General features: G+C 42.5%; 1 protein-coding gene across 1 annotated transcript in view; it reads left to right on the top strand.

Moving 5' to 3' along the window:
- The window catches only part of hmcn2 (hemicentin 2), a 75350-nt gene that overhangs the window by 31091 nt on the left and 30463 nt on the right, over positions 1-13796 (top strand). Inside the window, exons 23-47 of the mRNA XM_028457087.1 lie at positions 156-283; positions 374-625; positions 1493-1576; positions 6206-6397; positions 6492-6622; positions 6760-6904; positions 7078-7204; positions 7283-7440; positions 7894-8172; positions 8252-8394; positions 9127-9277; positions 9352-9570; positions 9680-9793; positions 9885-10072; positions 10140-10236; positions 10376-10537; positions 10635-10748; positions 10936-11132; positions 11227-11308; positions 11622-11753; positions 11843-11986; positions 12064-12223; positions 12580-12704; positions 12784-12967; positions 13114-13211. Coding sequence (XP_028312888.1) covers positions 156-283; positions 374-625; positions 1493-1576; positions 6206-6397; positions 6492-6622; positions 6760-6904; positions 7078-7204; positions 7283-7440; positions 7894-8172; positions 8252-8394; positions 9127-9277; positions 9352-9570; positions 9680-9793; positions 9885-10072; positions 10140-10236; positions 10376-10537; positions 10635-10748; positions 10936-11132; positions 11227-11308; positions 11622-11753; positions 11843-11986; positions 12064-12223; positions 12580-12704; positions 12784-12967; positions 13114-13211 — 3806 coding nt within the window. The remainder of the gene's footprint in view (positions 1-155; positions 284-373; positions 626-1492; positions 1577-6205; positions 6398-6491; positions 6623-6759; positions 6905-7077; positions 7205-7282; positions 7441-7893; positions 8173-8251; positions 8395-9126; positions 9278-9351; positions 9571-9679; positions 9794-9884; positions 10073-10139; positions 10237-10375; positions 10538-10634; positions 10749-10935; positions 11133-11226; positions 11309-11621; positions 11754-11842; positions 11987-12063; positions 12224-12579; positions 12705-12783; positions 12968-13113; positions 13212-13796) is intronic.

The raw sequence follows: 13796 nt of genomic DNA, 5'->3' as shown, positions 1-13796 counted from the left end.
TACATTTCCAGGGTCGATATAATGGCCCTTTTTATGGAGCTTTGCTAGAATTATGTCCAAGTGCTTTGTTAGAGAGTTGCTTTAAAGTATGATTAATTGATCATATAAAGTTCTGTTTTTTATTATGTTGCTCTTAACCCTACACTTGTCCACAGGTTCACCGTTTTGCCTTCAGGCTCACTGAAGATCACTGATGTGCGCCTGATTGATAGTAAAGTGTACAGCTGCACTGCAGAAAACCCAGCTGGCAATGTGTCCATCAGCTATGATGTACACATTCAAGGTAAATCAGGAAGCTGTTGCATTCCCTGTGAATGCATCACTGACTGTAGATTTAAATCATTGCATTCAGAAAGGTTTTTTCCCCTCTTAGCTAAGCCCAGGATTCAACCAGCAACCCCGCTCCTGAAAGCACTGATTGGCCAAACTGTCACGCTGCCATGTGTGGTTCAGGGAGAGCCAAGACCCGAGATCAGTTGGTTTCATAACGGACTGCCAGTCAGTGTCAAGAATGTTACACCACTGAGGATTCAGCAGGTCAGCCGCACTGACCAGGGAACCTATCGATGTGTGGCTGAGAACAGTGCAGGCCAGGAAGCTTTGGAGATCAAGCTGGAAATCCTTGGTAAATATCAGCCATTCTCCAATAAACACAACATTTGCAATATAGTCAGGTCAGGCTTACTTTGTATGATATATTTAAATATTTTCAATGGCTTCTGAAAATGTGTAAAGACCAATTGTGTTCCCCCACACTCACAATCACTCCCTGATATCAAAGCGGATAAAGGGTTTTGGTTGTTTTCCACCCACGTTAAGAGCAAAAGTGGTTGCAGTTGTCCATGGAGGCCCAGTTTGAAAGCTGTCATTTGTAAAGAGTGAAACATTCCATGTTATGGTAAAAAAGCATAATTATGTATTGTTAAAGGGATAGTTCGCCTATTTTAGACATGACGTTGTATGCAATCCTCACCATCACTATAGTGCATACACATTGTTTCACTCAGTGGTCACCTCCCTGGTCCGAGTTCTGGCCGTTTGAAGTTGGTCAAGAAAGTAGTCCCGGTTAGTTTCCGGGGCCACATGACTGTGCGTTTTTAATAGAAAAAGAGATATGCGTTTGAAAGCTTGATTCATTTACATCACAAAACCGCCCACAAAAAAAATTCATACCTCCTGTTTTAATCGGCACTATTTTCTCTTCCGTGTCCATCAATCCGCGCTGCCGTCTACGTCATCGGTGCGCCTCATCCCATCAGCTGTTGATAGCGCGACTCGCGGACAACATGTCTGACTCCGCCGATGGCAACTCTGGGGCTGGTTGCCATAAGACAGGGAGAATTCAGTAAATTCTGATGATTATTTTAAGTTCCCTCCATATAAGCTGCATAAAAGGCTGTGATAACTTTACATACTGTAACTTAACAGTTATAGATCATGTTTTCATTTTGCACATTAAACTAACACCTAACTTGTTTTCCTCTACTCTCAGAGGCCCCATCCTTTGCAGAACCTGCCGACACCATCATGGAGAAACTAGCAACCAGCAAAGTTGTCATCCTTTGTCCTGCTGAAGGTACATAACAAATCACAGAGGAGTAAGCTCAGGACAGAAAACAGGAGACGTGAAAAGGATGTGTTTTCATGAAGGTCTGTTTTGTTATTACTGTATTCTTGCAAAGTGTTCGTCTTTGACATACAGTACAAACAAACTTTGGTAGGCTCACCTCACCCCAGGAGATATCATATAGGGCTGGAGCAATGTGGATAGGGCAGCAGACTAAGATGGGAGCCTTGACCATCCGATTCTCAGCTACAGAAGCTAGCTATATGATGTGGAATGTCACGTCTCTGATGGGGAAGGAGTATGGGGCCACCTCGACACATAGCGAGGGCTCTGGAGCCAGTCTTTTTGAGAGGAACTGAAGTCTCTTCCACTCTGGAGTTGTCGCTGGTGAGAGAGGCCCGGCACAGGTGCCAATTCTTATTTCCCCCCTGGCTTTGTTGGCTTTGTTGGCTATGTTGGCGTTTACTCTGGTGGACGAGATGGTAGCCTCACTCTGCCTTTGTATGCGGTGGCTGAGCCACACTGTTGTTTGTGCCTATCGGCCAAACAGCTGTATCCACCCTTCTTGGACCCTTTGGAGGGAGTTCTGGATAGTTCTTCTTCTGAGGATTCCCTTGTTCTGCTGGGGTACTTCAACACTCACATTGGTAACAACAATGAGACTGTGAGGGTTGCAATTCTAAAGAATGGCCCGACCGACTTGAAGCAGAGTGGTGCTTGGTTACTGGACTTCTGTGCTTGTCACATATTGTCCATAATGAATTTGAGACAACCTGATATGTCTCTCAGTTGACCTAGGAACACCTCCTGCCTTATGATGCTTCCCCTTCAACCTGACCAAGACAAGCAGTAGAAAATTGATAATAGATTTACCTTTTTTGTGACGTTTGTTGTTAAAAATTAGAGTAATGTTTTCAATAATATCGTTATATATACAATAACAGTAGCACATTGTCCTAATATAGAAACCAAAATATAACTACATATTAGATGTAATCAACCTCTTAAATAACTGATTTATAGACATGTTACAACAAAACTAGTTTAACCTTTATGCAATACTGTAGATTTGAAGAGATGGTAATTATTTATTAAATCATTGGCTGCCAGCCATTTTCAGAACAGCTACCCCACTCACTGCCTGCCATTTTACAACATTTTATTTTTAAAGACCCACAGAATATTTTGTCCTATGACAATCTAAAATCTGTAACCAGATTCTGAGAGAATAGACTCTCTACTTTCATCAACATTGGTTTCCTTTTATAAAACAACAAAAACAACACTGAGACCTAGCTTTTGATGGTAAAATTATTATTATTTTGCCATGTGGGTCAGAGTTGTATGCTTTTCTTACAATGTTTTGGCCTTCCCCCCGCCTCATTCTCCACACACGCAACTTTCTCCTACTCCCGACATGCCGAGTCGACCCGTTTGTTGATCATTTTCTCTCATGATCGCGACACTCTCAATAGTCCACTTAGGTCAACACATGCTCTGCTCAAGTGTGCGCTGCTGGGAGCTTCACCGCCTTCTCTCGTAGTACCATTTTCTCCCTTGCCCCTGGTTTCTCCCTCCCCAGTGATGGTGACAATCATGGCTAATCTCTCATCCAAAGGTGGACTGCTGCCACCTACATGGCACCAGTTGGTCACTACATCTTAGTACAAGGCTGATATTCATGGGAGAGCTCCGTCACACTGTCTCCTAGCAACACCCGATGAAAAACACAATTGACGTACTAATACGTTATTGGCAGTGAGCGGTTGGATTTGAAATGACGTATATATGCATCAATGGCAGTGAATGCGTTAAGATTGGGGCTATGCTTATTTTGTTTCACAAATGTGGGATAATCTTTTATGTTTTAACTTTCAACAGTAGTTGAGGTTTACTGTTGATTATGTTTGTGTACTGTTTTACAGTTAGGCTCTTGATTTAAAAGGCGTGTACTGCATCAAATAAATACACCATGAGTTAGAAATCATGATTTGTAACTATTTAGGGGAATGTAATCAGGAAGTTGCAGTTTTGGGAATAAGGGGAATAGCAACAGGGGAACATTTACACTCACCGACCACTTTATTAGGTAAAGTAAAAGGTCAGACTCTATTTTGCCTTCGGAACTGCCTTAATTCTTAATGACATACTTTCCAAAAGGTGTTGGAAATATTCCTTGGAGAATGTAGTCCATAGTGACATGACGATGATGAGATTTGTTGGCTGCACATCTATGATGCAAATCTGCTGTTCCATCACATGGTGCTCTATTGGATTGAGATCTGGTTATTGTGGAGAACATTGGAGTATAGTAAACTCATTGTCATGCTCAAGAAACCAGTTGGAGATTATGTGAGCTTTGTGACATAGTTCATCATTATTCTGCTGAAGTAGCAATCAGAAGAAGGGTACATTTTGGTCATAAAGGGATGAACATGGTCAGCAACAATACTCAGGTAAGATGCAGCATTTAAATGATGCTCAATTAGGGCCCAAAGTGTGCCAAGAAAATCTCCCACACCATTACACCACCACCACCAGCCTGAACTGTTGATACAAGGCAGGATGGATCCATGCTTTCACGTTATTTACGCCAAATTCTGACATTATCATCTGAATGTTGCAGCTGAAATCAAGATTTGTCAGACCCGGCAATGTTTTTCTTGTCTTCCATTGTTCAATTTTGGTGAGACTTTGTGAACTGTAGTCTCAAACCAGCACGTCTGGCACCAACAACCATCCCACATTCAAAGTCACTTAAAACTCATTTCTGATGCTTGCATTGAACTTTAGCTAGTTGTCTTAACCATGTCTACATGCATAAATGCATTGAGTTACAACCTTGTGATTGGCTTATAAGATATTTGTGTTAACAGACAATTGAACAGGTGTACCTGTATTTATTAATCTTCTTCAAGTGTGTAATTAATATTTTAAGTTTTTCAAAGCAGTTGAAAGTTTTTCACCATTCTAAAAATGCAGAATTCTTTTTCAGTGCGTCACTCACAAGGATGCTGCTGTCCTAGAGGTCAGCATTTTGTGGATTGATGTGAAGGACTTGCTGTCCTTGTGAATGACAAGATAAAATCCCATTGGACTAAATCTAAACGTCAGAATCCCAGTGGACAAAAACAGTGTACAGAATTCCAGGGTTAGGATTGGCATTTGATTATCTGATTAATACGTTAATGATGTTGAGACCGCTTAAGATATCTGTCATATCAATGATGTGTTGTTATCAGATGTTGTCATATTATCCATAGAAACAAATGAAAGCTGGGATTTTGTCCATTTTCCGGATACGAGGTCTGATTTATGTCCACTGGTATTTCATCCAAAGGGATTCCGAGCTTTGGGATTTCGTCAGTGTGTAGAGAAATACCGAAAAATACTTTGTCAGTGACAACCCATACAAACATGTATAGTTTGTGTGGAGCTTATCCATGGTAACCAGCTTAGAGATAAGAGCTGAGAACCGCGTCAAATTTGCAGCAACAGCTGGAGCAGCGGTTGGTGTCTGCTGCCTCAGTGAGCCACATCTGCTTTCCTGTGCGTCGTGGCCTGCTGGGAGAGGAATCCTAATTACAGGCTGCTGCTGGCAGATAAAGAACAGAGTTATCTGAGGTGCACAGTGGAGTGCAGGAAGATGATTTTGAAGCGATTCTAGCTCTTTTTTAAACCAACTCACTCAAGCAGTCGGACAGGAAAGCGGTCGTTCCAAGCCTCTGAGAACTCATGCAGAAAGGCTTGATGCTCTTGACACCTCAGGACGGCAGCTGTTGGCTGCAAACAAAGACCCCCTCAATGTTCTTATGAGATCAATCTGCTTAGATAAATGTGAGTAACTGACAGAAGGGTATTATTAATTCATCAAGTTCATTGCGTTCGATTGAGGTAATTATTTTGGAAACACATTGAGGTGATCTTTGCATTCGCCAGCCCCATCAAATGAATTCAAAGTCAACTAATGAGATCTGTTAACATCTAAAAATTAAACAGCTGTGTGCATTTCCTCCCATGAGATAAGGAATTTCCCCCACAGCTCCTTAACTGTTAGCATGTGTTTGAAGAGAAAACTGACAATACCACCGTTTGTTGCTCCTTTGGTTGGTATATTTGAGTGCCAGACAGAGTCCTGTCTTTGATTTCCTACATACAGTACATGTGTAAGATTACTGTTTATCACACGTATAAAAATAGAAAAAGCTGCAGCATTCAGGTCATATCACTTGTGATTCACTGGCTGGCCTCACCTTAGAAGTGTATCCTAATGGGGATTTGGTCCTTCTGCTGTCCTCCATCCCATCTTTAAACTCTTTTCAACCCAGCAATCCTGTGAGCACATCTGTTTAGGACTGCTGAGTGAGCACACCACTTTGTACTGCTTGTTCAGACTTTATCTTTTCTTTTAAAACTAACCATAGAATCTAAAGCTTGCAATCTGCAACTGATTTGGCATAGTCGTCCCTGCTGTCACTGTTAAACAGATAAATTTAATCCAGGCATTTTCTAATTTTGGATGATTGCAACCCTGTGGAGGTGATCTGAGATGGAAGTAACATTTCTCTTTGCTAGACAAAATCAATAAAGCTGATTTTTTACTTTCTCTAAAATGTGGTCTTGTTCCTGCACCTCAAGGCTCTCCTCGTCCCCTGGTTCGATGGTTCCGTAATGGCCTGGAGATTTACCCTGAACATTCCGAGTTTTTTGTGGCGAGGGACGGAGCTCTTGTAATCAACGCAGCATCTGCCAGCCACAGCGGGGACTTCAAGTGTGTGGCAACCAATGAAGCAGGTTCTGTGGAGAGAAAGACGAGGTTAAAAGTTAACGGTGAGGATTTGGTTGTACTATATTTCAATTTTCTCTTTGGTTAACATAGCCTCAAAGGATGTAATTAAATCATATTTCTTGTGGTATGTTCTAGTTCCCCCTGAGATCCAGGATGATGGCCAGCTCGTGAACCTCACAGTCACCTTGAAGCAGCCTCTCACTCTGGGCTGTGATGCATTTGGCATCCCGTCTCCAACGATTACCTGGACTAAAGATGGTCACCACGTGAGTCACTGCATGCAAAATAAAGTGTATACTGCTCGTGTTACAGGTTCTATAAATGTCTTATTTGTCTTTATCCCTGGATACCACAAAGTGTTCAGTAGTCGTAATGCAACGTGAGACAATGTGTGTATTACCAGGTGGACAGCCCAGGAGTTTATCTCCAAAATGGCAACAGGCTGCTCAGGATCTACAGAGTCCAACAAGAACATGCCGGACAATTTGCCTGCATTGCTCAAAACTCAGCTGGTGAGGCCCGAAGAGAATACGCCATTGTGGTGCAAGGTACGCTTATTAATGCTACAAAGAGACAGAGGACAAGTTGGTTGTGAGAATTTATGATGGTTAAAAAAACTGTTAAAATGTCATAGGTGCAGCTGTATCTCTTTCTGCGTAATGTTTTTAATAGTCCTTATTAGAAGTTTAAAAAGGATCAAATGTGTTTATTTTGTTGCCAGCTCCACCAGTCATTTCGGGAACATCACGGCTGCAGGAGCTTACTGCAGTACTCGGCCAAGAGGTGGAGTTTCAGTGTCGAGTTAGTGGACGACCAGCTCCCCGAGTAGAATGGAGCCGTGACGGCGAGTAAGAAACAGTCTCAAACTTTATATAGCGGAGCCTGTACGAGCACCGATTTCCTCATTCAGCCTCTTTTTTCTCCAGGGTTTTGTCTCGGGAAGGAGACCCTCATGTGGAGTTCCTGGAAGATGGCCAGGTGTTAAAGGTGAAGTCTGTGAGACTGAGGGACCAGGGCCTATATCAATGCCTGGCCAGTAACAACGCAGGAACTCAGATGCGTCAGTTCAGACTCAAAGTTCAAGGTCTCAGCTTTTTTCAGATCTTTGGGGAAACCTGTAATAGGAGATAATCTAAATTACATGTTTATACTTGTGTGCTATAGTAACATATTGTACCTTTTTTATAAACTTGAATCAGTTACTAATAAATACTCACACAAAAAGCCTGATAATGAGTAACTCAATATGGAAATATCTCAAACATGCAGGACAGGTGTCTTCCAGGACTGGGGTTTGTGTGCTGCATAGGATAGGCAGGTATAGTGAAGGAATGATGAATCAATGTTAAATAAACATGGATCAATTTTGTTTATATTTTGTGCAACTTTGATTCAGAATCAGTCATTCTTGCTTATCAACATTATTCATTTTTCCATGCATAATCTTGTCTCGTGGACTGGGTGGTGCCGCACCTCTCACAGCTGACCAGCAGGCCTAATAAACATATAAGAATGTTACTTTTTTATGTTCTCTCAGCTCCTCCCACCTTCAAGGGACCCAATGACACCTCTGAGGTGTCGGTGGTGCTGGGTTTCCCCGCCACCCTCGCCTGTGATGTTGAAGGCTCACCCACTCCCAGCATCACTTGGCTGAAGGACAGTCAGCCCATCGTTTCCACCTCCCAGCTGACATACACTCGCCGTGGTCAATCTTTGCAGTTAGGCTCTGCACACGGAGACAGCAGCGGCCGCTACACCTGCAGGGCCACAAATCCAGCTGGCACGGCTTCCAAGCACTACATTCTCAGTGTGCTGGGTAAGAGACGTTTACACTTTCTATACATTGGAGAGAGGAAGTAAACACTCTAACGTAGAGGTTTGTTTTCTTTTATCAGTCCCACCACAGATTGAAGGGGAGTCCACATCCTCAGGGTTTGGCGGTTATGCAGAGAAAATACGACTCAACGGGAGCACAACTTTGTCCTGCCTGGCCAAGGGTTTCCCAGAGCCTAAAGTTCAGTGGTTTAAAGATGGGCAGGTTAGTGTGACATCTCAAAGAGCCACACAAAACTCAGCAGCAGTATTAACACCACATTTAGGAGTCAAACACTTCCCAAAGTTCAAGCTTTAGCAGCCTCTACTGGCAACAAGAAAGGGTTACTACTTCCTCACCCATCATACATAGCATATTTGTTTTCTTTTTTATTTTCATATTGTTTTCACTGTTGCAAAATTTATTAACCTTTTGATTTATCTACAGTAGTGGTTTCCAAACTTTTCATACTCTCCTTATAACACCTTATTAAGAATTATTACATTTATTTGAATTATTAGCCTACTGGCATTTTTAGTGAGAAACAATACGTGGTAGCAAGGGCATCAAGCACGTTTGGCACACTTTAAAAAAAATAATAAAACATTCTGTCACCACTAGAGGGTAGTCTTACAGCGGTCAGTGTGTCATTTGTGGCAATACATAAAGGCTCCTGACTGCTCGTTGATTGATATTCTAGTTTCCAATGTTGTCAAGCTGTTTTAATTCATGTACCCCTTGTGATGATTTGCATACCCCTGGGGTACCCTTACCACAATTTGGGAACCTAGGATCTACACTATATTGATTTATTTATTGCCCTTAATGGTACATTGAGTTGTCTATGTAGATCCCGTAATGCTATATTGAATTGTGTCCATAGAGAATGCTTTGGTTGTTTGCTTATTTTATCATATCTATTAACAAATCATGTGACAGCATCTTTTTGTCTTGCAGTCACTGACGGGTAACTCTCATGTAGGCATTCAGGAAAACGGCCACCTTATCCACATAAAAAATGCCATTCGGTCCCATGAGGGACAATACACATGTGTGGTAACTAACTCTGCTGGGGAGGACAAAAGGGACTTTCATGTCACCATTCAAGGTCTGCAGTGTTAGTTAGTTAGAAGTAAAACAAATTACGCATTTTTTTAACTGAAAGGACTTCCTCTTTCCCAGTTCCTCCGATCTTCCACCGTGTGACCAACAGAGAAGCAGCCTGGGTTCTGGGACATGATGGCGATGAAGACAAGGAGGACATGGTTGAAAAGCGAGAGATTGTCTTAGGCCACACCATTAGCCTATCCTGTGAGAGCAATGCCATCCCTCCACCCAAGGTCAGCTGGTACAAGGATGGTGAAAAGCTCACGTCTGCTGATGGAGTGGTTCTGCTGCCAGGTCTGATTTGATCTACAAAAAGAACATATGGGGAGTGACTAACCCACATGCTATTTTTACTAAGAAATGAAAATGTCTTTTCTGTGTGGGTTTGATTTTTTTATTTTAGGTGGACAAGTCTTACAAATCACACAAGTGCAGAAAAAGGATGGTGGGAAGTACTCATGTCAGGCTGTTAATGAGGCAGGAGAAGATCACATGCACTTTGAGTTGGAAATCCTCAGTAAGAGAGCACACCAGGGATTTATTCTCACAGAATCATTTTATGATCGGAAATAATATTTAAACCAGTCTGTTTATTTTCTTCCCATCAGTCCCTCCTGTGATCATGGGAGGATCTGAGGCGTTCATGGAGGAAATGGGTGCAGTGGTCAACAGCACTGTGGTTCTGCACTGTGATGCGAGCGGACACCCGGCTCCAGTCATCGCTTGGCTGAGGGATGGACAGCCGGTGCAGACAGACTCACAGCATCACATCAGTGAGGACGCCACTCAGCTCCAGGTTAGCATCACTCATTAGGGGACTTTTGTTTAGATTTAGGGATTAACAGGTGTGTTTTACCTTCCAGCTCCTCAGTGTCCAGGTTTCAGACATGGCTGGGTACTTATGTGTCGCTGAGAACAAGGTTGGAACAGTTGAGAAGCTTTTTAGTCTGTCAGTGCAAGGTAAGAAAAGGTGATAACCCAAAAATGTACTTTTCAGTATGTTTTTGGTTGTTATTCTTTGAGTTTTTCCCTGAAAGGAGGTTATTTTAAACTAATTTAAAGTGTATTGGTTCATGCATTTTTTGTTATCTCTCACCAGTGCCTCCTAAAATAATTGGACCCAAGGAGGAGGATGTGAGCGTGATCGAGGGCCACATGATCTCATTACTGTGCGATGTTCAAGCGTATCCTCCTCCAGAAATCACCTGGACCAAAGACGGGCAAGTCTTACACTTCAGCGTGGGTGTAAACGTCCTTCCAGGTCAGTGATCTACAATATCTAAATCTTACATTTTAACAGAATTATTTACTACATTCAGTCCAAGTCTGCTTTTGATTTTTTGATTCAAAATTTTTAGGCGGGCAGATGCTGCAGTTGCCCCGGGGCAGACTGGAAGATGCAGGGCAATATGTGTGTACAGCCACCAACCCTGCAGGGCAGGATCAGAAGAGTATCCTCCTGCATGTTCATGGTGAGCTAATTGGTGACGCATTTGCAACACATCTACATATACAGATGATCAAATCTCAAACCACCAATCAGGCTCAAAAATATTTACCTCAGGCCAGCTGTGCCTGTAAACACTTCAGGAGTGAATTAAATCCATTCTGAATTAATCAAAGTGAGATCACTTCTTCTCCTTTCCTGAATTCCCACAGTCCCGCCAACCCTGACGCCTCGGCACAAAGCTGAGTCTGACTCTGTGACCCCTCAGGTTGGCTCCTCTGTCACGTTGCAATGTGAAGCCCATGGTCATCCCAAGCCTGAGGTCACATGGTACAAGAACGGACTGCAGCTGGCTGCAGGGAATGGTGTGAGGATGGATGGTCATCAGCTGAAAATCACAGGAGTTCAGGTGCAAAATATGCTGTCATTATAACTTAGCCAGACATTCTATGCTTGTTTACCTTTCATGTCATATGTGACCAATTATTCCATCTGATTTTCAGCTGTCGGATGGTGGCATCTACACCTGCAAGGTCTCAAATGTAGCTGGTCAGCTGGACAGAACCTTCAGACTGACAGTTCATGGTAAAGCACTTGTGCAATGTTTTGTAATACTTTTATTCTGATGTTCTTTCTCTGTCCTGTTCTGTTCTCTTTAAACCCCAAATGGTTAATGCAGATGTTTGCCACCATTAATATGATTCTGCTAGAGGTTTCTCTCTAAGTTTTTCCATTGGTTCCAATGCTTGCTCATGCAAGAATGCTTTGAAAAAATCTTCAAAAATGAATGCAAAACAATGCCACAAGATGACTGTGTTGTATTTGCAGCCAAATGAATAATATTGGGTTAAAACTGTTTTTTAAGGGGTCTGCATTTTGAAATAATGTGTTACTACAGTGCCACCAGTCTTTGATGGACCCCTAGAAGAGAACCTAAACTACACCCTGGGCTCCCACGTGGCCCTGCTGTGTGAGGCGACAGGAGTACCTGTCCCGAGCATCACATGGCTCAAAGATGGAACTCCTATTGGTACGTTGGAAGCAGCCACAAAAACAATCTCAACACTCATGACTTTACATGAGTAGCAGCTGCAGTGTGAGGATGTGTTTGCTTTCTAGAAAGTAGTCTGCATTGGCAGTGGGCCATTCGGGGCAACAGGCTGGAGTTAGGACCACTCAGTCTGTCTCATGCTGGGACATACACGTGTGTGGCCAAGAACAGCGAGGGGCGGACACAGAAGAACTACACCCTCACTGTGCAGGGTAGGGAAGTCACTATTCAACTGTAAGACGTTATATGTGAGGAGTGGGTTTAGTACACTGATGTTTGTCCTACTCAGTATCCCCCACCATCCTGGACTCTGACCGCCCGACTGATGTCAGTGCACCCATGGGAGATGAGCTGACCTTGGAGTGCAGAGCTAATGGCATTCCGGCTCCGCACCTGAGCTGGCTGAAAGACGGGGTGACCGTGGAGCCTTCGGACTCCCGCTACATTGCGTGAGTCAGTTGCAATCTGCACCCAAACAAAGCTTTGTTTAGATTAAACATTTTTTAAATGAAATGATCAACGATGTTGTTTAAATGTTTGAAGGAATCCAAGATGATGATGTGCGTGAATATAATGTAATGCTTTATACTTTCTCAAATGTATCACAAATAAGAAACAGAACATCTGTGATACAGCTGTTCACCAGCTGAACGGGAGAGAAAGAAGATGTGTATTTGTGCGTGTAAATGACTGTTAGACACTAGCGCATTAATATGAATGAAGTGAGTAGGTGTGATGGAGAAATGACTGGTTTAAGTCAGATAAAAGAATGTGCAAATCATAAATAGTGTCTGTAACTTGGCAGGCTGACCCCTGATGGAAGCACGCTGACTTTGTTGAGGCTGAGTCCGGAGGATGCTGGGATGTATACCTGCCTGGCTGTGAGTTCAGCTGGCCAGGAGAGCAAGTTCTACTCCCTCTTTGTACTAGGTGGGCTTTGAAACCTGAATCATCCGCTTGTATTTGAGTGTAAATGAAACATACAAAACATTTGATTTGATTCGCACAGTCCCTCCGTCCATCTCTGGTGAGACCACCGTCCCCAGAGAGGTGCAGGTCACACAGGACAGTGCTGTGACTCTGGAGTGTCAGACGACAGGAACGCCCCCACCACAGATCAGCTGGCTGAAGAACGGACGTCCGTTGCTCCTCTCTCCACGTTCACGTCTCCTGTCTGGTGACTCAAAGCTGAGGTCAGCAAATTACAGCTTTTTTTTTTTTTTTCCAGATATTGCGTCCTTTGATCCTTTGAAACCAGTATTGTGTATTTTATCACATCGTGTGTTGTCAGTGTTTATACAACGGACTGACTGAATGCACTCTGTCCCTTCCTCTAAAGGATTTCTCCTGTGCAGCTGTCAGACTCTGGAGTTTACACATGTGTGGCACGTAGTCAAGCTGGTCTGGCTGAGCTCAGCTATGATGTTCAAGTCCAAGGTAAAAAATCTGATTGTTTTGATAGTAATAATAAATAATTAAAAAGTGGTTTATAATAATAGGCCTTTAGTGGAATACATGTTGACAGAACTTGAGCTAAATACATAATTAACCATGTTAGTACTAATATGTATTAATGCATTGGATTTTTTATTGCACTTTATCATAGACACTGAAAGTGCTATACAGAATTAAGGCATTACTCTTTCATTCCACACTTAGTGTTGATAAGCTACTATTGTAGCCACATCCATCCATCTCCCATCCAACTACTAACCAGTCCCAGACATGCTTAGCTTCAGAGATCTAACGAGATTGGGCAATGACAGGTTGGTATGGACACATATGTACTAACACAAATGTACATATAAATAACAAGACCTTTTCATTTAAATTAAAAGCAAAAAACAAAAAATGCACTAAAAATGAAATGTGGTCAAGCAAAATATTATAACTGCTCTCAAATTGTAAGTGTGTGGAATAAAGTATGAGATATAAAGTAACTACATTAGTCATTGAAAGTTAAGTTGCGTAGTTAAAACTTAAAGAAAATATGATAAAAGTGGATTTTGGGCAAATTTCAGC

The sequence above is a fragment of the Gouania willdenowi genome, chromosome 9 (genome assembly GCF_900634775.1).
Source record: "Gouania willdenowi chromosome 9, fGouWil2.1, whole genome shotgun sequence".
Taxonomy (NCBI): Eukaryota; Metazoa; Chordata; class Actinopteri; order Blenniiformes; family Gobiesocidae; genus Gouania; species Gouania willdenowi.
The sequence above is the reverse complement of the archived record's forward strand: the minus strand, read 5'-3'. Positions and strand labels throughout refer to the sequence as shown.